At 36.2% G+C, this 24652-nt stretch overlaps 1 protein-coding gene across 1 annotated transcript in view; it reads left to right on the forward strand.

Annotated features, from left to right (window-relative positions):
• Positions 1-24652, forward strand: part of C1H7orf50 (chromosome 1 C7orf50 homolog) — a 350397-nt gene that overhangs the window by 252358 nt on the left and 73387 nt on the right. Inside the window, exon 5 of the mRNA XM_031943517.1 lies at positions 679-875. Coding sequence (XP_031799377.1) covers positions 679-875 — 197 coding nt within the window. The remainder of the gene's footprint in view (positions 1-678; positions 876-24652) is intronic.

A 24652-nucleotide genomic window follows, 5' to 3' on the forward strand; every position in this document is an offset into this window, starting at 1 on the left:
TGTAAATTAACATGTGAATATTTATACTCCGTAAAATTATTTTTGTTTTAATATCATTTACATCTCCTATTATATCCCTTCTGCCTCCAAGAACCATCCCTTATCATAGAAATTAAAAAAAATTTTTTTTAAAATAAGTCAATAAAACTACTGAGCATAATGACCACCTTATCATCCCCTACCTCTTCAAAAAAGGGAGGAAAGTAAATTCTCATAGATCTCCTTCAGATTCAAACTTGGTCAATATAACTAGACAGCTTCCAGTTTTGTTTTATTGTTTTCATATGAGTTTGTAATCATTGCAATTCTCATTTTCCTTGCTCTGTTTCATTCCCTTTGCATTGGTTCACATAAGCCTTCCTGTTGCTCACATTTGTCATTTATTGCAACACGATGTTCACAACTTGCCAGCCATTCCCCAGTCAGTATTTCCTTACTTTGTTTCCAGTTTTTGCTTCTCCAAAAAGTTCTGCTACAAATATATTGGCAGAGCTTACTTTTTATCATTGACCACTGCCGAGTGGCACAAAAGTGCCTGTGGTTTTTTTTCAGTGATCTCTGCTCTCGGATGAACAAAGTTCCAGGGAACTATGTAAGTTATTTCTTTTAAAACGTTTATTGTGTGAATTTCCTTTTCTTCTCTGAAACCAACATAGGGTTTTTTGGGGTTATTTTCAGATGGATGCAGCAAGTGATGAGGAAAAGCAAGATGAGCAGGAACTGACTACAGAGGAAATGAGAACCCTGGAAAGAAAACTGAAGAAGGAACGAAAGAAAGAACAAAAGAAACAGCTTCGGGAAGCAGGGATACGTGTTGTAAAAGAAAACCCTGAGAAACCCTCTGGAGCCGAGTTGGCCTTAGACTATCTCACTAGGTAAGAGTCTTCATCATCCCTTCATTTCATCGAGACAGAGACCTACTTGAAGGTCCCAAACTAGAGAAACCAGCCTAGCTTCTTGAAAAATTTCCTTCTGGTCATTGCTAAATACAGTATATTGTTTCATTCCAGCTGGCTGGTTTGAATAGGATAGTCCAACCCAGGTTTACCTGAAATGGCTTCACATGTCTTAGCTGTCTCTAAGATCTTTAAAAGATGGCACAGAGCCCAGGGAAAGTCTGCATAATAAGCAATGACCCTGTCCTAAAGTCTTAATACAGATGGCATTGCTCTAACTTTTTCCATGACTGGAGATCACAGACTTGCATTTAACTTAACCTAGAAGATACTGGATTATTAGGAAGTTTCACATCAGAGAGAGATTGTATGTTAAGTTGCAGAGTATGTGTAATTTTAGAACTGAGTATTTATAATCAGAGACAGAGGAAGGGGACTGTTGTGGATGTTTCCAGATCCTGGCAAAGGTTTGATGTTAACTAAGCTAACAGCTTTGTGCTTTTTGGATGCTTATGAAAAACGGTAAACCTGGGCTGTGGTGAAAAGAAAAACATTGTTAATTTAATCTCTTTTCCAATTAAATAAGGTCATTTGTCCCAAACAAGGGCAGAAAATAAGGGATTGTTTAGACTTGTTAGTAGTGATTTTGTTTTTATTTCCTACCCAATGGTAATCTCAAGAGGTAAAAAAAATTCTCATTCCAGAAAACAGGATTTTCTAGTTTCCATTAGAGCTTAGTTCAGATGTCACCTAGTATAGGAGACATATTCCTGATTCTTCCAAGCTGTTAATGTTGCTCTTTCTGTTCTTTCTTTTACTTCCTCACTCTCTCTTTTTCTCCTCTCCTTTTTCTCTATCTCCCTTTTTTCTCCCAGCAAATATATTCTAAACAATCTTTGTTAGGTGCACATTGTCCCTAACCACAAGCCTATCATTCCTGTATTTTAATCTCTGGTCCAGAAATCCAAATTCCATTCTCAGAAACCATCTTAATCAGCTGTTTGTGAAAGTTCTGCCTGGGAACACAAAATTTTGGCAGATTAAGTGATGGGTCGTTCCTTTCTCCTTTTTTTCTCCTGTCCCTTTTTCTCTTAATCTTACTCCTTTTTCCTTTCATCTAAGAAATCCAGTGATTTACCACTTTACTCTCTATGAAGATGAAAGAAAATAATGATATTCTCAACTAGGGACAAGTGTGTTCCTTTTGCTTGACATTCATTATGAAATAAAAGCAGATCAACTGATATCTTGGATTAGAGAAGCAGAACACCAATAGCTGAGATTTTGACCCTGAGAAAATAATAGGAAGATGATTTTTGATTTGCATTTGGAAGAATTTATTTTATTTTATTACTCAATTAAAGTGTCCTTTTGTCAGTGGTGACTGTGAAAGTTAGGTCAATGAAATCATTTACCCTCTTCAAACCTTGGTTCTTTTACTGTATGATAACACTTAGACTACTTCATAGGTTTCAAGATTAAATGAGATGATGTATTTTTAAAGTGCTTGGTAAATCATGAAACAGAAGAAGCATTTAACCAATAACTTTTAGTGACATCCACATGGATGCTGAAATTATACCCTTTAGAATCCTGGCTCAATTAGCTGTGCTGTTCATTGATTTGCATATCAATGGAATTGATTTGGTATTCATATTTCCACTTGTCTTTCCTCTCACTCCCCTCATACTTTTGATTCCCTTGTAAGCCTGAGTATGGGGGTACTTTTGCTTAATCAAGATATACTTGACACCTTAAGGAGCTCTTGGATTTCCCTTCCTTATTTTATTATACACATTCACTTGCATTCTGAAAACCAAAGATTTTGATTAATTGAATATTTTTATTAACCAAAAACAGTCATTTGTATCTAATAATAGCTTAAGAATAATACTTATAATAATGGCAACTAGTATTTCTATAGCATTTATTATGTGCGAGACACTGTGCTAATTATTTCATCAGTGGATTTACTCCCTCCACTCATGGAGATTACAGCCCCTAATTTTCATAGTAAGTCTTTGAGAATTGCTGCCTCTGAAAAAATCAATAACCCTGCAGCTAACCTTTGAAATATAGCTATTTGGGTTCTCAGATGACAGACAGATAGACATAGCATCACTGAGAGACTCAAAGTCTCTCAAGCAGTTGGACCTGCTCTGGATTATACTTTTCTTACACTGGGATAACCTTGGGGAAGCAGGGATTCATCTCATCCTCTCAAGGATGGTGTACACCTAACAATGACTGTTAAAATATTTACTAGGAGTCTTACAAATCTAAACAGTGCTGTTAGTTGAAAAGGAAGAGAAGGGAAGAAAATTATATATAACTAAGATGTAGATATATCCACCAATTTAGATGCCATCGATAGCAGCTGAATATAAGAATAGTAGAGACATCCAGAGTTCTCCCATGAACTAACTCCCAAAATCTAACAAAAAAGCGAATAATAAAATCTGTGCTTTCAAATGTCTATACACAAATGCAGAACATATGGCTAACAAGCAAGACTAATTAGAGATCCTAATGCAGAGGGAAAAGATTTGACCTATTAAATATCACTGAGACTTGGTGGCATGAAATCTATGATTAGACTATATCTTAAAGGGTATAACTTAATCAAAAGAAGCAAAAATAGTTAAAAGATATGGGGAGGAAGAATAATTGAGGAGAAAGATGGGAGCATTACCTATTTAAAAATCATACTTAGGTAAGGAAATAGAAAGCAGAATAGGAAATGTCATGGAGAGCTTTTTGGATAAAAATTAATAGAGGCCAAAACAGAAGGTATATTGCCATGGAATTATTACAAACCCTTGGACTAGAAAGAAATGGAAAGCTCAGGAAACAATCTAGAGACCTGACAGAAAGGCTTGATAGAGTCATTTAGGGGAACTTCAGTTTTCTACATTATAGAATTCTGGATTTCTAGAATTCTCTTTCTGACCTAAACAGAACAACCAAACTTTTCTTGATTTGCTTTAATGATAATTTCATCCCTCAAAAGGTGGAAGAAATTCTTGTCAGCAAAGTTAGCCCTTGAGAGTGAAACTGTGATATTGCCAGTAAGGAGGGAAGAGAGGAATTGTTTAAAGAAATGCATATCGATGTGTAAGGAACCCACTAGTCAACTTGGATATTTTTTAAGGTAGCAGCAAGGTCATGTGATGAAGGATTAATACTGGAAGAAGCATCTCAGGAAACCTAAAGCTTAGAATAAGCCTGAAGCTTGCTGGAAATATGAAGGACAACCATAGGGGTTTTGTTTATTTGTTTAGGTATACTAGGAAAAGTAGATTAAAAAAAAAAATAGATCCATACCTTAATGTGTAATCCCAGTGTTTACAAAGAGAAGACAATGCTCATTAATTCTTAATTTTGCTTTTGTTCTTTCTGTCAAGAAGACTAATCTTTGGGCTGGAAAGGATGGAACAAAAAAAAGAAAATGATGATTAGAGAGTTAAAACACAAGTAAGTGAGGACTAGTAAAAGAGAACCCAGATGCCATTATTAAATGCTTATATATAGTTCACTGTACTAAGTGCTAGGTATGCAAAAAAAAAAAAAAAAAAAAAAGCTTTTAAAAACATAGTTCCTGCCTTTAAGGAGTTCACATTCTAATGGAGGAAATAATATGCAAGCAATACTGTACATTCAAGATCCATGTATAGTATATTTCTGAGTAATCTCAGAAAAAAAACATTAGCAGAGTTTGGAATAGATGGGGAAAAAAGGAGAAAAACTTACTGCTTTTTCTCTTAAAGAAGTAGTCCTTGGGGCAGCTAGATGGGGCAGTGGATAGAGTACTGGCCTAGGAGTTGAATACCTGATTAAATATGATTTTCAGATATTTAACACTTACCAACTGTATTACTCTGGGCAAGGCACAACTCCAATTACCTCACTGTCCTCCCCTTTCTTCCCTCTTCCCCTCCCAAAAAGAAATACTGGTCTCTTGAGCAGGAACATAACATGATCAGAGGTGCATTTTAGAAATATTTATTGGGTGGTTAAGTGTAGAAAAAATTGGAGAAAGGAGTTTATTAGGAAGTTGATATAAATGAAAGTTAATGAGGACCTAAGGCAAAATGTGAATGTAGAGAACTTATCAGTTCATTAAGCACCTACACAAGTTCAAGCTCTGCTAAGCTAGCGATACAGATATAAAGTTTGTAATAGAAAGTTGTGGAGGTAGAATTGACAAAATTTGGTGGTCAAGGAGAAAAAGGAAACATAGATCAAGTTTGTGGAACTTAGTGATTAAGAAAGACCCTGAGAGGTAGGAGTGATAAATTTATGTAAGAGAGATATTGAAATCCATTTTGGACATGCTGAATTTGGGAGACTAATTCATTGTTGATGAAATCTGAACTGATCCAACCATTTTGGAGAGCAATCTGGATTTATGTCCAAAGAGTTATTAAACCACTTATTCACTTTGACTCGGCAATATCACTACTTAGTCAGTTTCCAAAGATAATTATGGAAAAAGGAATACCTTATATGTTCTAAAATGTTTATAGCAGCTCTCTATGTAGTGTCAAAGAACTGGAAATTGTAGAGATACCCATTAATTGGGGAATATCTAGACAAGTTGTGGTATATGATTGTGATGGAATATTACTGTGCTATAAAAAAAAGTAATGAGTTCAATGATTATAGAAAACCATGAAAAGACTTGCATGAAATAATGAAGAGCAAAATGAGCAGAGCCAAAAAAGCATGGTATACAGTAACAGTAATATTGTTTTAAAAATGACTTTGAATAAGTTGTCTTGTCTATCATAAATACCCGATTAACTATAAAGGATATATAAAGATGATATCTGTATCCAGGAAAAGAACTTATAAATAGAAGCATGTACAGAATAATTTTACATACATATATCTATTTGTGTCTAATGGTAGCCATCTCTACCATGTCTAAGATGGGATAGAGGGAAGGAAGAAAGAAAAGAAATTTACGTGATTATTTGTTGTATATTTGAAAGGAATAACAAATTGTGCATAGTAGATTTGCAGTTTCCTGTGCAATAATCCTTTTTATTGTACTATGTTATGGAAATTCCTATTTTAATCCTTAAATGAAAAAGAAAAGAAAAAAAGAAATTCCTACAAGATGTTTAATAATAATTTGGCAATGCAGTATTAGAATTCAAGAAAGTGACTAGGACTGGATAGCCAGACCTGGAAATGAATTTTTGTGGAGATATTTATTGATTTGATCGAAACAAATGAAAACACAGGCGAGAGGATGAAGAGAAAAGAACACAGAGAATCCCAATAGGAAATAGGGATGGGTGATATACACACTTAGTGGGATGATGATCCAGCAAGGAACATTGAGATCTGGGAATAAGACAAGAAGAAGGAAAACTGAGAGATATAGTCCTGGAAGCCAAGAGACGTGAGTAGTCAGTAGACACATAGGAGTGGTTAACTTTTTATTTACAAAGCATATGCATAGGTAATTTTTCCAACATTGACCCTTGCATAACCTTTTGTTCCAAATTTTTCCTCCTCCTCCCCATCCCCTCCCCTAGCTGCCAGGTAGGCCAATACATATTAAATATGTTGAAATATATGTTAGATAGAATGGTTAACTTTTGAAAAATACAGAGAGAACAGGTAGAATGGGAATTTAGAAAAGGCCATTGGATTTAACATTTGAGGGACTAACCCCAAAAGCATTTTCAACAGAGTGGTGAGATTGAAATGAGTAAAAGATGAGGATATACCAGCAGTGTTACTACTGGACTTATATCCCAAAGAGATCATAAAGAAGGGAAAGGGACCTGTATGTGCATGAATGTTTGTGGCAGCCCTCTTTGTAGTGGCTAGAAACTGGAAACTGAGTGGATGCCCATCAGTTGGAGAATGGCTGAATAAATTGTGGTATATGAATATTATGGAATATTATTGTTCTGTAAGAAATGACCAACAGGATGATTTCAGAAAGGCCTGGAGAGACTTACACGAACTGATGCTGAGTGAAATGAGCAGGACCAGGAGATCATTATATACTTCAACAACAATACTATATGATGACCAGTTCTGATGGACCTGGCCATCCTCAGCAATGAGATCAACCAAATCATTTCCAATAGAGCAGTAATGAACTGAACCAGCTATACCCAGAGAAAGAACTCTGGGAGATGACTAAAAACCATTACATTGAATTCCCAATCCCTATATTTATGCCTACCTGCATTTTTGATTTCCTTCACAAGCTAATTGTACAATATTTCAGAGTCTGATTCTTTTTGTACAGCAAAATAACGGTTTGGTCATGTATACTTATTGTGTATCTAATTTATATTTTAATATATTTAACATCTACTGATCATCCTGCCATCTGGGGGAGGGGGTGGGGGGTAAGAGGTGAAAAACTGGAACAAGAGGTTTGGCAATTGTTAATGCTGTTAAGTTACCCATACATATAACCTGTAAATAAAAGGCTATTAAATTAAAAAAAAAATGAGGATATAGAAGAAATAAGTGTAGACAACTCTTTCTAGAGAGATAAATTTAGAACTTGATAGATGATTAGAAATCACTGTTAAGAAATAGAATTGTAGTGGATGATAAATTCAAGTGAAGGATTTTGTTTGTTTTTAAGGATGAGATAGATTATCTGGCTGTGTTCAAGGCAATTACAAGAGAGGGAATAAGACCCACAAGTACAAAAAATGTTTGTAGCAGCCTTTTTTTGTAGTGTTAAGGAACTAAAAATTGAGTGGATGCCCATCAATTGGAGAATGGCTGAGTACATTATGGTTTTTGAATGTAATGAATGTTATTGTTCTATAAGAAATGATGAACAGGCTGATTTCTGAAAAGCCTGGAAAGAATTACATGAACTGATGCTAAGTGAAGGGAGCAGAACCAAGAGACAATGCATTATACACAGTAAAACAAAATTATGTGCTAATCAACTGTAATGGACTTGGCTGTTTTCAAGAATGAAGTGATTCAAGGCAATCCAATAGATTTAGAATGGAAAGTACCAGGAGACTAAATGTAGATTAAAGCATAATATTTCCATACTTTTTTTTTTTTGCTATGGTTTGTTTGCTTGTTTTTTTTTTTCTTTCCCGTTTCCCCCCCCCCCCCCTTTTGATCTGATTTTTCTTGTGCAGCATAATGAATATGGAAATATGTTTAGAAAAATCTTACATTTTTAACCTATATCAGATTGCTTGCTGTCTTGGGGAAGGAGGGAGAGAGGTAGAAAATTTTGGAACTCAAGGTTTTGCAAAGGTGTATATTGAAAACTATCTTTGTGTGTATTTGCAAGTAAAATGCTATTAAAATATAATAAAAGAAGCCTGTTCCCTCATACCAGTGGGGGAGAGATTATGTACCCAATGAGCACTTCTTAGTTGGGGAAAGATTGGAGAAGGAACCTCAGTTCACCTCTTCTGAATTTCCACGGAACTGATTGGTGCTCCTGATTATAATCTTGAATTTCTAAACATCTAGCTCCAAAGAGCCCTTTGCAGCTCCTCCCAACATAGGATCCTACTATGTCAAGAAAGAAAAAAATGTGCTATCCTGAATCTTCAGAAAGAATAGGGAAAGTTCCTCCCTCCTCCTACCCCCTAGTTTTCTTTTCTCTCTTAAGATTCAGAAGACTTCTAAACCTCTTCAGATATATATGTTGTTTCCTCTTCAACCCAGATGAGAGTCTAGTCTTAGCAGCCTATACTAGCTTCCTCTATATTAGTTCTTCCTTTTTGTGTCTAATGGTAGCCATATCTACCATGTCTAAGATGGGACAGACGGAAGGAAGAAAGAAAAGAAATTTACATGATAAGATAATTTCTCCTTTTAACTTTTTCCTATCTGTTTTCTTTTTGGAATCACCTTCAAACCACCTCAGTAATGATAACAGTTTTAAGAATACCGTTACTAATAATAAGTAATAATTACTAGTAACATTTTCATATATCATAAGTAAACAGCTTGAACTTAATCAGTACCTTATAATTAGTCTTTTATAGTTTCCTTATGTTCGTTTGGATTTTTAATATTGAATTTTCCAATGAATTCTGGTCTTTTTGTTACAAATCCCCTAAAGTCTTTCAGTTCATCAAATGCCCATTTTTTAGATTCAGTATTATACGCAACTTTGTGCATAGTATATTTGCAATTTCATTTACAATTACATTTATATCTTTTTGTATTGTTCTGTGTTATGGAAATGCTTGTTTTATTCCATAAATTAAAAATTAAATTTAGTTTTAAAAAAGAACAGGAAAGAAAAGTTAGCCAAGATCACTAACTGTTGTCTTTAGTTTAAGAGCTATTGGGTATAAAGGTTGCCAGCATAGCACATTTTCTTGGTAGTACTAAGTGTTAGTTATTAGGAGCCAAATATGTTGTTCTCTGTGGGATTACAGAGTTAGCACACACTGTTCCAGCTTCTGAATTCACGGAGAGGAATTAATCCTTCCCGCCCAAGGAAACTTCTTTGACCTAATCATGGAAGGGGAGACTATACAAAATAAAGACGGCATTGTTGACCTTCAAAGATCTTAGTAGAGTCATCCAAACAAGAAAATAAAGAACCAAGAGTCCTTTAGAGTAGAAATGGAACTTTTGAGCAATTTAGGTTGGATTCCTCTCCCCTGGTATTGTCAGGCTTTTTAGTAGCAGTTGTGAAGAAAATCTGTTGTCCCGACTTTTTGGAGAGAGTGCTAATGTTAATGTCCCTGATTAACCATCTGTGAGGGTGTGTCTGAAAAAATCCATGCTTGGCCAGTAATAGTAATCATACCTCAGATTTTTGTACAATAACACCTCACTTATCCTGAGGTCACTTCTCTGGCAATCCTTCAGCCTTCTGGAAAGGAGCCGAGAGCAAAGAAGGGGCCTAGCCAAAGCTGATGTCACAGGCAGTGTTTCTACTCCTATTATTTTCCTCATAAAGGAGCCTTTTGGTCCTTAACTCAGGGCCTATTCACTTTAAGTTTTACAAACCTCATAACAAGCTTGGGCATCTGATTCCTCAGCCGAAAGAAGACAGGAGCCAGCCAGACATTAAAAGAAGATAGGAGAAGGGATAATAGAGATAGAGGTGCTGACAGCAGTGAGATGTGACTGACGTTAAAAAAAATCCTAAAAGAAAACTTCAAAAAGCATAGTAGTCTAAAGAGCAAACATGCCTTTACATCTTAACTAAACCTGAAGAACTCTGCTGCAATGTAGTACAATGCTTAATGTTCCTGAAGTGTGGTAAGACCAATAAGTTTTGAGAACAGAGCCCTGGATTTGAAGTCAGGTAGACCTGGAACCAAATTTCTCCTCCTGATAAGTACTAGTTTTATGATCCTGGACAAGTCCCTTTGCCTAGTTGAGCCTCAGTTTCCTTATATGTAAAATGAGAATCACCATATTTACAAGACTTCCCTTAGATAATTAGCAAATAGGAAGGAGAGCACACTAGCAGCTGCAAGTGGGAGTGAGGAAGTAGAAAGTAATTTCTAAGCTCTACCTTGAAGGAAGATTAAAAATTCTGAGAAGAGAAGAAAGACATTGAAGATTTACATTCCTAGTATGTTAGAGATGATTTATGGGAATGGACAGAGGTAAATGATGGAATATCAAGTCTGGGGAACAGCTTTTAATCTAGTTTGTCTGAGATCAAACTTAGACTTCAGGATGGGATGTAATAGGAAATAAGTGGGCTGGAGACAAGCTGTAGAGAAATTTAAATAGCAGACTGAGGATGTGGGATAGAAGGGTTTACATCACTGATCCCTTGCCCTGCTGCATCCCCCATATCTTCAGTCAGTGGCATTTGGGAATGGGAAGAGGTAGCACTGATTAGGAATCAGGCAGTGTTAATAGAGCTTTGTTCCTAGGGATCTTTAAAACATCATTTTGAATGAGAAGAGTCTCTTATTAGTGCTACAGACATCACATAATAAGGCACCAAATTTCTGGATCCCTCATTAAGGGAAGGTTGTCCATGTGTAAGTGATAGCTCAAAAAAATGCATAAAAGCAGGAAGAAAAAGGGCCTGCATTCCAGTGAGCATCTAGGAGTCACCAGTTCACAAGTATGTCTAGAGTCCCTACTTTGTGTCACGCATTATACTCAGCAATGAGGAAGGGATGCCTCTTCCTCAAGGCAAACCAAAGCTTTGGAAATATCTACCCAGAGCATAAGATTTAGCATTCTGGGCTGCCTTGTGCAAAATCTCCACTTCAGCAGGTTCCATGGACATCATCTGGAAAAACAGCATGAATTGTCAGAACTGAATCCTATTTGAGATCCTTCCCTTTGCATTGTGACTTTGGGCAAGCTCCTTCTTTTCTTTGTGCCTCAGTTTCCTTATTTTCTAGAATGAGGTAACTGGACTAGAAGAGCTCCAAAATACCAGAATGTTTTCTGATTCTCACAAACCCTGAAAAGAGAAACAGCAGAACACCCCATCTTTCTTGGCTCTTTCACACAGCAATTCTGAATTTAACAATCAAATCCTGGCATGCTGCTGCTTCAGATCATAGAGGGGAGAAGGGAAAAGGATGGGCAGCAGTTCTGTTATAATTTAGAAATAGTTCATAGGATGGGAATGTACTGCTCTACACTGACAAATATTTGTGATCTTCTTTTTAGTTACTTTAGTCATGTCCAATTTTTTGTGACTTCCTTTGGGGGTTTCTTGGCAGAGATACTGTAGGGGTTTTTGTCTTTTCCTTCTCCAGCTAACTTTACAGACAAGGAACTGAAGCAGACCTTCAGGTGAAGAGACCTGCCCAGGGTCATATATTAGCTATATGAGGCTGTGTGGGAAAAGGTGAAGAACTTACAGATTCCAAAGTAGATCAAGCCTTATAGGCCTCAGTTTCAGCTTCTCCGGAGTCACATGATTTTAGATAAGGCCTGGACTACGCGGCCGAAGAAGCTGTATATCACCTTGTCTACCACATTCCATTGACCAACTAGGGGAACAGTAGACTTATGTGACCAATCACAACATATAGAGGGTGGGATTTTGGAGGTTCTTTGCCTGAAATGTATAAAAGCTGTAAGCATTTTCAAGGCTCTGGCCCTATCCTGCTGTGAAATTTTGCTTGCAGACCAGGATGGGGTCCGCTTCTCGAGATTCTAATAAATAATTCTGCTTTCTATGAGTGATCTCTGTAGTGGTCAAATTGGGTAGGTCTTTTTGTCCCAAACAAGGCCAAATTTGAAATAAGATCTTTTTGACTCCAGGCCTGGCACTCTGTTCACTGTGCCACTCAGTCATGTGATCTGTTAACTGTAACTTTTGAGATTCCCTTCCCTTTGATCTAACTCCCTAAAATAAAACATTTACTTAACTCTCTCTCTCTCTTTCTCTCTTTCCTTCTCTCTCCTTTCTCTCTCTCTCTCTCTCTCTCTCTCTCTCTTTCCTTCTCTCTCCTTTCCTTCTCTTTCTCTCTATCTCCTCTCTCTCTTTTCTTCTCTCTCTCTTTCCTTCTCTCTCCTTTCCTCTCTCTCTATCTCCTTCTCTCTCTTTCTCTCTCTTTTTCCTTCTCTCTCTCTCTCTCCCCCTCCCTCCTTCTCTCTGTCTTCTTTCCTTTCTCTCTCTCTCTCTCTTTCCTTCTCTCTCTCACTCTTCCCCCCCCTCCCCTCCTCATCATTTCCTCTGAAGAGATGAGGGATTTTCTTTGGTGAAATAAAATCCAGGAAATGAAACAATATATTAAATGGAAATAACATTCAGCTGTGACGGGAGGGAGGGAGAGGGAGAGGGAGAGGGAGAGGGAGAGGGAGAGGGAGGGAAGGAAGGAGAGAGAGAGAGAGAGAGAGAGAGAGAGAGAGAGAGAGAGAGAGAGAGAGAGAGAGAGAGAATATCTTACCAACCAGTGCTTATTTCATCATTTCTGTATTTTTAGACAAGCTGGGAACAGGAGACTTGCTGAGCCTTTACCTTTCAATCTCCTGGTTTTAGTCATGTCCTTTAATAATCATGACTGTCATATTATTTAAACAAGGTACCCTATATTTAATAAAGTCAGATATTAGAGAACACTATAATTAACTATTGTTCCTTCTGCTTTTGTGAACTTCAGTCCTACAATTACTAGGTGGTTGGACCATTTGAAGTCCCTTAAAAAGCCATCATCCACAAAGAAGGTTTTCAAGACTGTATAATTAAGAATTATTTCCTTTAAAAAAAAATTCCTCTTTTACAGGCTATTATTCTCTTATCTATTTTCTGGGAGTAGTATTCCCCATCTTTGACATCCCTATATGATCATGGAGATTATCTGTATAATCTAGAATTTCATACCACCCATCAATTTCCTTTTTAAAAAAATATTCCCCTTTTACAGGCTATTACTCTCTTATGTATTTCCTGGGAGTGGTATTCCCCATCTTTGGCATCCCTATATAATCAAAATTTAACTCTCTAACTATTGCACTAAGCTTCTCATCTTAAAAATTCATTTACATAGCATTTTAAGGTTTACATGATAATTTTCTGGTAATGGTACTGTGGCCTTAGTCAAACTGAGACCTGGTGAAGGTCTTAGCTTAAAAAGGCCAAGGTCTCCTACTGCATCCAGGACCCTCTTCAGTCATCCTGATCTATGTCTAGCCACTGGACCCAGATGGCTCTTGAGGGGAAAGTGAGGCAGGTGGCCTTGTACTTAAATCCAGTTCACTTGCATGTCATGATACCACCTCTCTGATGTCATGGTCTTCTTACAGAATGAAGGACAAATAACAACCACAATAGTTTCAGTAGTACAAATATGGAGGCAACTGGTGGTACAGTGGATAGAGTGCTGAGCCTGGAGTCAAGAAGACTTGAGTTCAGCCTCAAACTATTAGTTGTGTGACTCTGAACAAGTCACTTAATCTTGACTTTAAATGGGAATAATCAAAGCACCTACCTTGCAAGGTTGTTGTGAGGATAAAATGAGATAATATTTATAAAAACTCTTAGCATAGTGCTTGAAACATACTAGACACTTAATAAATGCTTATAAACATACTAGACACTTAATAGATTCTTATTTCCCTCCCCCTTGTTCTCTTCCCTCCTGCTAACCACTAACTACCACTGCTAATGACTACTACCATTTTCTCATCTTTTTTTGGAAATTATTTTTCCTATGATGTAGTAAATTCAATGATACCTGCTTATTCTTCAATTAATATCCAGAAACCTCAATAAATCTCAACTAGATCATAGTCAAGAAAAAGCAGTAACAAAGAGAAAGGGGACCCTGAGTTGCCATAATCGCTGTGAGAAAATTAATCCTCTTTGTTCCTAAGAGAAACCTCTTAGATCCTCCTTACTCTTACATTAAACATGATTCTAGCAAGCTCAGTTAGTTAGTTCTCTCAAGCAAGAAATTGAGAGGGGACAGATATTGGGCAGGAGACAAAGAAGTTCTAAGAACAGATGTAAGAACTCACAGAGCACAATGGCCTACAGCCACTCATAATAGGAGCACTCTGTTCTTAGCAACCCCAGTTCCCTTCATCTCCTGGGATCCCTGAGAACCCTGTTGTATTGAGGTCCTGAGGACCCCAGTAATTCTCAGTCATCAAGAAAAAATTACATACTCTATTTACAAAGGCAAGGAAGTGTGTAAATATACCTTAGGAAAACTTCTGTCCAAAACAATTCATAAAAATTATTGACTCTTGAAGAAATAAGCTTCAGTTACCTTTGTCTGGGCGCTGTGAGATGACCAAGTTCAGAGGGAGCTTGTCAGACAATCCATAGCTATTATAGTTCATCATTATTGATTAAATAGTGATTTTAAAAAAAAAGAGAGAGAATAAAGGAATTTTTGGAATGCCTAATCAGAGCCCTGAAATTCCTTGCATTTTGGCTTCCCAGTCTGGTAAGGACTCCACACAGTCCAGAACCCTTACTCTAACAACCAGAATCTTTAGTAGTCTTGATCCTTTTTGTTTTTGTGTTCTGCAAATACCATTGTACCACTTGATCTGGCTTTTTTTATTTATTTGTATTTTCACTTCAGCCCCAGAACCTACCTTCTCAGCTCCAAGTCAAGATTTGTTAATCTATTTCCTAGGGATTTGACTATTCACTTATATGTATCCCATCTTACCTATAACAAGACTCAACATCTTGGAAAGGTTACCTTCGAAGTCTTTTTTTTTTTTTATTTTATTTTATAATTATAACTTTTTATTGACAGAACCCATGCCTGGGTAATTTTTTACAACATTATCCCTTGCACTCACTTCTGTTCCGACTTTTCCCCTCCCTTCCTCCACCCCCTCCCATTTCCCAGTGTTATTTCTTTGGATGTAGCTGCTTTTATCCATCATTGATCCATTGAAAGTGAGTCAAATCTTCTCTTTGTCAAAAAAGTCCACTTCCATCAGAATGCATCTTCATACAGTATCGTTGTTGAAGTATATAATGATCTCCTGGTTCTGCTCATATCACTTAGCATCAATTCATGTAAGTCTCTCCAAGACTCTCTGTATTCATCCTGCTGGTCATTTCTTACAGAACAATAATATTCCATAATATTCATATACCACAATTTATTCAGCCATTCTCCAATTGATAGGCATCCATTCATTTTCCAGCTTCTAGCCACTACAAACAGGGCTGCCACAAACATTTTGGCACATACAGGTCCCTTTCCCTTCTTTAGTATCTCTTTGGGATATAAGCAGTCCTTATGGGACTGCTTTCCTTATAAGACCTTCCAAGTCTTAATTGGATTTTTTTTTAAATCAAATTATTTTCTGAATAAATAACCTATTCTATATCTAGTAGTAAACACTGCTGGATCAAAGGGTATGCACAGTTTGATAAATTTTTGAGCATAGTTCCAAATTGCTCTCCAGAATAGCTAGATATGTTCACAATTCCACCAACAGTGTATTAGTGTCCCTGTTTTCCCACATCCCCTCCAACATTCCGCATTATCTTTCCCTGTCATTCTAGCCAATATGTGTGTAGTGGTATCTCAGAGTTGTCTTAATTTGCATTTCTCTGATTAATAATGACTTGGAGCATCTTTTCATAGGGCTAGAAATAGTTTCAATTTCTTCATCTGAGAATTGTCTGTCCATTTCCTTTGACCATTTATCACTTGGAGAATGGCTTGATTTCTTATAAATTAGAGTCAGTTCTCTATATATTTTGGAAATGAGGCCTTTATCAGAACCTTTAACTATAAAAATGTTTTCCCAGTTTATTGCTTCCCTTCTAATCTTGCCTACATTAGTTTTGTTTGTACAAAAACTTTTCAATTTGATATAATCAAAATTTTCTATTTTGTATTCAATAATGATCTCTAGTTAATGATCTCTAGTTCTTCTTAGGTCATAAATTCCTTCCTCTTCCACAGGTCTGAGAAGTAAACTATCCTATGCTCTTCCAATTTATTTATGATTTCATTCTTTATGCCTAGGTCCTGAACCCATTTTGACCTTATCTTGGTGTACGGTGTTAATAAGTGTGGGTCAATGCTTAGTTTCTGCCATACTAATTTCCAATTTTCCTAGCAATTTTTGTCAAATAGTGAGTTCTTATCCCCAAAACTAGGGTCTTTGGGTTTGCCAAACACTAGATTATTAAAGTTATTGGCTGTTTTGTCCTTTGAACCTAACCTATTCTATTGATCAACTAGTCTATTTCTTAGCCAATACCAAATGGTTTTGGTAACCGCTGCTTTATAATATAATTTTAAATCTGGTATAGCTAGATCACCTTCATTTGATTTTTTTTTTTCATTAATTCCCTTGAAATTCTTGACCTTTTGTTTTTCCATATGAACTTTGTTGTTATTTTTTGTAGGTCATTAAAATAGTTTTTTGGGAGTCTGATTGGTATAGCACTAAATAAATACATTAGTTTAGGTAGTATTGTCATCTTTATACCTTCTAAGTCTTAATTGGATTTTTTTTTTTAAATCAAATTCTTTTCTGAATATATTCCTCCCTCCTTCCTCTACATAGGAGGGCTTTACTTGTAGCAAAGGTTTAAAAATAAACACACATAACATAGAGTTTGCCAAAATGAAGCAATATATTGATCTTTTCTAACTGCAAATTTAACATTTCTTATTCATAGTCCCTCACCTGTCCAGTGAAAAGAAAAAGGTACATTTATTTTCCTAATTCTTCTCTAGAACCAAGCTTGGTCATTATAATTACTGTTTCATTTTGATTTTCTTTCTTTTTTTATAGTTAAAGTAATTGTACATATTGTATTCCTGGTTCTGCAGTCTTCACTCTACATGAGTTCATACATCTTATCACTTTTTGTTCAATTCTTCATATTAATTATTTCTTCTAGAAATAATATTCCATTATGTTCATGTGAGAATCCATTTAGTCACTTAGAAACTGGCAAGTACCAACTACTTCTCTCCTACTTATTTGTTAAAAACAACAAAAATATTTATATGAATATTTTGGTGTATATGGGTACTTTCTATCAAAGACTATCTATCAAAGATCACTATGTCAAATATAGACATTTTGATTAAATTTGTAATTTAATTCCAAACTGGGCAGTTTACTTCTGAAGAATCTAATTAAGATTCTGAAGAATCTAATTTCATTGCATATCTAATCAGCATTAGATAAATGGTTGCAACATTGTACTTTTGTACTGCTTTTATCTGAGTTCCATGCTCTTCAGTTTCTCTGAATTTGTACCTATTTGTTGAATACTATTCTGTGGCCAATTTTCAAATTGCCTTTGTGTAGATGAGACAGTATGGTAAAATATAGTACAAAGGAAAGAATGTTAAGTTAAAGGAAAAAAATGTTAAGTCAGAGGACCTAGATTTCAAATGTGCTCCCTAGCTACTTACTACTTGTGGGACTTTAGATAAGTCATTTAGTTCCTCCTTGCCTCATTTCCTTCCAGCTCTACATTTATGATCTATGAACTGTGGTAGCAGCAGCGATCCTGATCCTTGCCTGTTCTTTTCAACTTGAAAACTGTCTTCATTCCATCAAATTAACTTTACTCCCCCTGGAGTAGATAGTGTAGGTACTCCACCAGCTTTTATGAATTTCCAAGTTATAAATTTTTATTCTACCACAAGCTGAACTTCTCTTAAACATCAAGAAATAACTTTACATAGCCCTTTTCATTTTCCTAACTATACAAGAACCCATGCCAGTAGCTAAGTTATATAAGCACCATTTGCAAAGAAATTTGATATTGTGGTCGATTCTTGATTATCCATTCTGACTGAGGGAAGAGTAGTATTGATTAATCCCCAAATTAATTATACTTGGCTTTGGAATGGAGGCAAAGAAAAAAACTCTTTTAAAAATTACTTCCTCATCTCTCCCTTTCATAGACCTCTTCCCCTCAAAATGTATTCAATCCCTATCTAAATTCTACCATATTTTTGTTATCCTGGATATTATTTGCAGGCTAGTCTATTCATGTACTTATCTTAAAAAATAATATTGTCATCATTTTTTGCTGTCTTTCCCACTCCCTACAAGTAGCCTGAGCCCTACTAAATACAGCCACACTTCTAGATCCTGTTTTCTGAATTTTGGCAGCTACTGACATGAAGAACAGCTCCTGGGCTTATGCCAATGTTTTCATAACCTCGGATTGTCCTGCCTATGGACTATGGTGCAGCTGTTGCTAGCTTGTTATTTTAGTAGGATTAGTGACTTCTTGATGGGGTGGCTGAGGTTCTTTCCCTCTGTGGTGTAACATGTTCTGCCACATAGAATGGGAAATCTCATTACAAATGATTATTCCTTTATTAGTAGTATTTGCAGAATTCTTGCATGAGGTATAGAATGTTAGAACCAGATGAGACCTTAGACTGACCATGTGTCCCTAGATAAGCTTTCTTTCTTTATAAGATCAGAAAACTGTCCTATTGAAAAGTAATTTATCATTGAAGGTAATGTTAGGACTGGATCCCAAGTCTCCTGACTCCCGGTATAGTGCTCTTCTTCACTAATTCATTGCCTTCCAACACATTTTTCTTTTGTCTATCTAGAAAATGTCATGGGAAATCAGTCTTTGTAAGAAAAAAAGTCATTATAGAAAGAGAGGAGGAGGAGAAAGAATGGGGGAAAAGGAGAAGGAGGAAGAGGAGAAAGAAGGGAGGAGGAGAAGAAGGAAGAGGAGGGGAAGGAGGAGGAAGAGGAGGGGAAAGAGGAGGAAGAGGAAAGGACAAGGAGAAAGAGGAGAGCAGAAAGAGGAGAAGGAAGAGGAGGAGGAAGAGAAAGAGAAGGAAAAGGAGAAGGAGGAGGAGAAATAATCATAGTAGTAGTGAAAGAGAAAAGAGAAAGGGGTCTTATCAAAACCAATGGATTAGAACCATGCATTACCAATGTTCAGAGAACCCTTGATTTCTAGCCCAGGATTATATTCCCACTAAACCATCACCTAACCTGCTTTGTGTTTAGGCCACTTACTACTTCCCATGGAATGAGGTATCTAGACAACTCTCAGCAGGAACAGCAGGGATTCTAGATGTACTAGAAAGAGAATCAGGAGTTTAGGCTATATTAGGTTTGTGTATAAAAGGATTCAAAAATGAATGAAATATCCATTTGGTTCAGATCCTAGTTACAGAATATTCTGAAATTACAGTTTGATTCCAGTTTCAGTAGTTCTAGAAAATACCTTAATTTAGTTCTAATTTAGAATAATTTGCTAGATAGATGTTAGAAAAAAAATTTAAACATTTCAGTCTAGTTTAAAAGAAATGTATATGTACATATACACATATCTATTTATATATATATATATATATATATATATATACACACACACACACATATATCTATATATATTATGGGTGAGTGGATTTTTTGGATTTGTGTATTAATCTGGCACCTGGTTCAATTTGACTTCAACCCCTGGCATAAGCTGGAAGCCCTGGGCCATTTTGGCAGGCTTAAGCAACGAACTATGTAGTCTACACTCATGGCCACACTGGCCCTAGATCACCACCTGCTTACATCAAGGGTTCAAACCAAACCAAACAAAGCTCCCCAAATATCCCAGTCCCAAAACAAAGGGCACTAATTATCTGGAACCTGACAGCTATTTTTCCATCTATAACTCTAGTGGCTGCTAGACATTCCCACTTATATGTCCCATAACAGGTGGTCTTCCAAACCTCAGCCTAAACACTTCCAGTGATGGGAAGTTTGTCACTTTGGAAGCTTGCCTTTTTTTAAAAAAATTTTTTAAATATTATTTTATTTTTCCAAATACACACAAAGATAATTTTCAACATTTATCTTTGCAAAACCTTAGGTTTGAAAATTTTCTTCCTCTCCCTCTCCTCTAGACAGCAAGCAATCTTATATAGGTTAAACATGTGAAATTCTTGTAAACATATTTCCATATTTATCATGCTGCACAAGAAAAATTAGATTGAAAGAGAAAAAAAAAAAAAACAAGAAAGAAAAAATAAATAAAACAAGAGCCAGCCCTATTTATTGCTGAAGCATTCTAACTTTTAGGAAGTTTTTTCTTAAACTGAACCAAAATCCCTCCCACTTGCCCAGGTACTCTGTTGGAGGTTAGGCTATGAACTTTGATTCATGGATCAGCAACATCAAAATGAGGCACTGAGCTATGGTGGTCTCAGAAGCTCATTAGAGTTGGACCCAGAAAGCCCTAATTGACCTTCTGCTTGTGTTGCTTTCTGGCTATAAGAAAATGACATTGACCAACTTGCTAGACTCCATTTCTTTATCTATAAATGAAGATAATGATGGAGCTACTCATAAGGTTATTGTTAGAATCGGATGTATTGATTTATGTAAACCTATAACATTAAACAAATGTCAATGACTTTTGTTCTTCATATTAGTAATATTGTTATCATTGATAAATTTCAGTAAAGCAAGCAAGCATTTATTAAAAGTCTACTATATACCAGGTACTCTGCTAAGTGATGAGGATTCAAAAGCAAAAGACCAGCCCCCAAGAAGCTTACTATCAGGATACCCCATGTCCATATATAAGTATATATAAAATAAAATGCAGAAAGGATATAAGGTAATTTTTGGAGGGAGAACACTAAAATGCAGCACTCAAACAGAAGATTTTTTTGAGCAATTTGGTCACTATATCATACTCATTTTATTTTTTCAGTCATAAGGATTAGAGGCCATGTACTTTAGAACTTAACCTTTTTAGCTCTGGGATTCCTTTCACCCTCACCCCCATTGTTGGGTGCTTTCCATGGTTCACTGTATTTTCACCAGCCACAGATATTCTACTTTCCTTTCAGACCAACTTCTCACCAGTCACACTGTTGTTGAGCAGGTCTCTCTTCACTTTCTGCTTCCTCTTTTACCTTTTCTGGAATCAAAATCAAACCAATGTTGCCATTGTCACTAGAAAGAGTACTCCCACTTGACTACATTCACTATCCCTGTAACCTACCAAACCAAAATGACACTCTTTGGCTAGCATTCTTATTGTGGTACATCAGAAAAGCAATTCTCAAAATGTTGTTCAGTAAATTCATAGAGTCTCCTAAAATCTTTTCAGTGGATCCTTGAAGTTAAAACTTTTTTTATAATAATACTAAAATGTTATTTGCTATTAAAATACTCTACCCCTTTCCAAATACATTTCTGTGTAAGACTGAATTTTCTTCATATACTTTAATCATAACAATATATTATAATAAATTGAAAGCAGCAGATAAGAGAATCCAGCTGTCTTCTGTTAAACAAGACATTAAAAAGATTTGGAAAAATATGTAAAACAGTGCTACTCTTTGCATTAATTTTTATATTATTTTAGAAAAATGCAGCTATTTTTCATTAGAATTAATATTTATGTAAATATAGTAGATTATAGTTATTTTTAATGAATTAATACTTTTTAAACTTTTCAAAGTGACCTAATATGGTAGCTGTCAGTAGATATCGCCCACATAAACAAAAAACCTTTGGTATCATCAATAATTTTCAAGACTGTAAAGGAGTCCTGAAATCAAAAGGATTTGAGAATTACTGCAATAAAAGCAATGAGAGCAAAGACTCTCTTCCCTTTCGTGTTTGTAAACTCAACTCTTGATACTTGGCTCATAAGAAGTTCTTAATACAGTAAATAGTTTTCACAATTCATCCATTTATTCATTCCATCAATCACTTGCCAGTTCTATATACTACTATACCAAGAAGATCCATGATCCTGTGCTCTTAAGCTTCAACAGGATCCTAAAAAAAAGCCATTATAGCCAAAGTGATGTTAGTAAGTCAGTAGTGTTTGCAGTGTGGCTTTCCTGAGGCACCCTTTGGCTATCATGTCCTTTATGCAGGACATAAGTAGTCAGACACTTAGAATGCATGTGGACAAAGTTTGCTTGCCTTGGTACAAAGAGATCTCAAGATAATCTGCCCCCATCCTTGATTTGGCTCACATCTTTAAGTGTTTTGATTGACAACAAAAATTAGGTAAAAGAGGTTGCAGAGGTAGGAAAGGAAGAGGGCAGAAGACCTGGCTGTCATTAAGGGTTGGAGTATCCTTCCACCATCTTGGTGAAAAAAAGACAGCAAAAACTTTGAAGTTTCACATGTCAAGTTTCTTCATGTCTTCCCAAAGAGAAACTGAATGTTACTGCCTGAAGAACAGGCAGGGCTAGGGAAATGCTTCCTGTGCGTAGAGCTCTGTGTTAGCAGGTTTCTGACCCCAGAAAGCTTCCAATGTGATGGAGGAGAAACAAGCATAATGCCACATTTGTGTTCCATGAATTCAGATTAAGGAAATCTAATGCTGATGTTTGCTACCTGTAGACTGTGGGCAGATTTCTTCACCCTTGTCTGTAAAATGGCTGGCAAAAGATCATCCCAATGGCCTCTTCCTTGCCCTAACGTTTTCTTAACTTGATGTGAAGAAGGAGCCTGGGATCAAATGGATGGGGGAAGTTAATTTGAAGAAATAGGAAGAGTAGAGAGTGATTGAGGGCTAATAATTTGCCTTGCAAATTGCCCCAAATAATTATTTCTAAGAACTTAATCAATTCTACCATGGACAAAGCCAAAGCCTCATGCAAACTTTTGGTAATCTCCAGGAACTGCAGTTGTTTGTAACATACTCCCATTTTTGTAACAAATGATGTAATGTTCTTTGTGAAAGCAGCCTTCTTCTAAGGTGAGAGGATATGTGTTTTATTTTATATATATGTATGTATATATATATATATATATATATTTAAAGCTGAAAGTGTACATTAAGAACAATGACTAAAATTTAGAGAAAAGTAGCTTTTCCTCTCTTATCAAGGTTTCAAGCTAAGTTTATTAATAATTTTTGAGTATGAAAGTGAAGCAGTTGTTCTTTCCCGATACTAGTTAATGGTACTTGGCCAAGTTGGTTTTTTGATTGATTGTTGACACCCATTGAAGAAGCTCCAATCAGCTCCTAGATCTATGACTATTACTTGCTAATTCCTATAGGTATAGAAAACATATTGACTTGGGCATGGAGCACACTTTTCTTTTTCTCTACCCCTCAATACACCAACATAGACATTTTCTCTCTCCCTCTGTATCTCTCTCTTTATTTCTCTGTCTCTATCTCTCTGTCTCTCCCTTCCCCCCCTCTGTCTGTCTCTTTCTATAAATCTCCCTCCTTCTCTCCCTCCCTCCTCTTCTCTTCCTCCCCCCACCCCCACCCCCACTCCCACCTCCTCCACCCCCCTGCCTCTCTCTGTCTCCTTCTTAAGATTTACCTGGGATGATCAGAGAGTAAAATGACTTGTCAGGATCATTTACAATTGATGTTTCAGAGGCTGGGTGTGAACCAAGGTTGTCTAGACTCACATTGCCTTTGTGGTAAAATATCCGCCCTCCCCCCCCCCAAAAAAAAAATGGGGAAATTGGAATGAATTAGGGAAGAGATAAGGAGGCAGGCTACTGGGTGAGATGGGCTTGCAATCTATTCTCACTGAATGGTGAACCTTTTAACATAGATCTTGGGGCATCTAAGTGGCTTAGTGAACAGAGCACCCAGCCTTGAGGCAGAAAGAGCTGAGTTCAAATATGACCTCAGATAATTACTAATTATATGTCCCCAGGCAAGTCATTTCATATATTTGCCTCAGTTTCCTTATCTGTAAATTGGTGGTATGACAGAACCTGCCTCCCACCGTTGATTCAATGAAATGATAATTGCCAAACACTTAACACACTGCCTGACACATAGTAGTGCTATGTAAACATTAGCTATTGATATCATCTTGATTTCACTTTAAAGGGACTCTGATCACTTTAAAGGGATAGTATTAAATTTAGGAGAGTGCTTCACACTCCAGTATAATTCTTAATTTTTTTTTTCTCAAGTAACAAAGGAAAAGAGAAGTATTAACTTGGAAAGGTTCATACCACTTCATATTAAACTGGATGGATGGTGTCACCAGGACCAGTGTTTCATTTTAGGAATAGATGCAATCCATGTTTAATAATATGACCCTAGAACTGAAATGTGGGACTGACTGATTTATCAGTATAGACTGAAGTGTCTTCAGAGTAATTGAAAAGCTGTAAGCCTAAATTTAAAACTCAGTTAGCAAGATGCCTTGCATACATATTTTAAAAGAAACTTGCCATTAGTCTGTAAAATGAAGCTCATTTGAATCCTGTGGCTATTTTTTTTTTTTTTAAAACAATTCAGAATTTGTTTTGGTGCCAGAAGCCTTAAACATCAAGCAAATAACAATTAATTGAAAAAGAGTCATAATAATTAAACTTTTTCCCCCACATGAGCATTTATACTTCAGCTCTTAGTGAGT

This window comes from Sarcophilus harrisii, chromosome 1, assembly GCF_902635505.1.
Source record: "Sarcophilus harrisii chromosome 1, mSarHar1.11, whole genome shotgun sequence".
NCBI classification, from domain to species: Eukaryota; Metazoa; Chordata; class Mammalia; order Dasyuromorphia; family Dasyuridae; genus Sarcophilus; species Sarcophilus harrisii.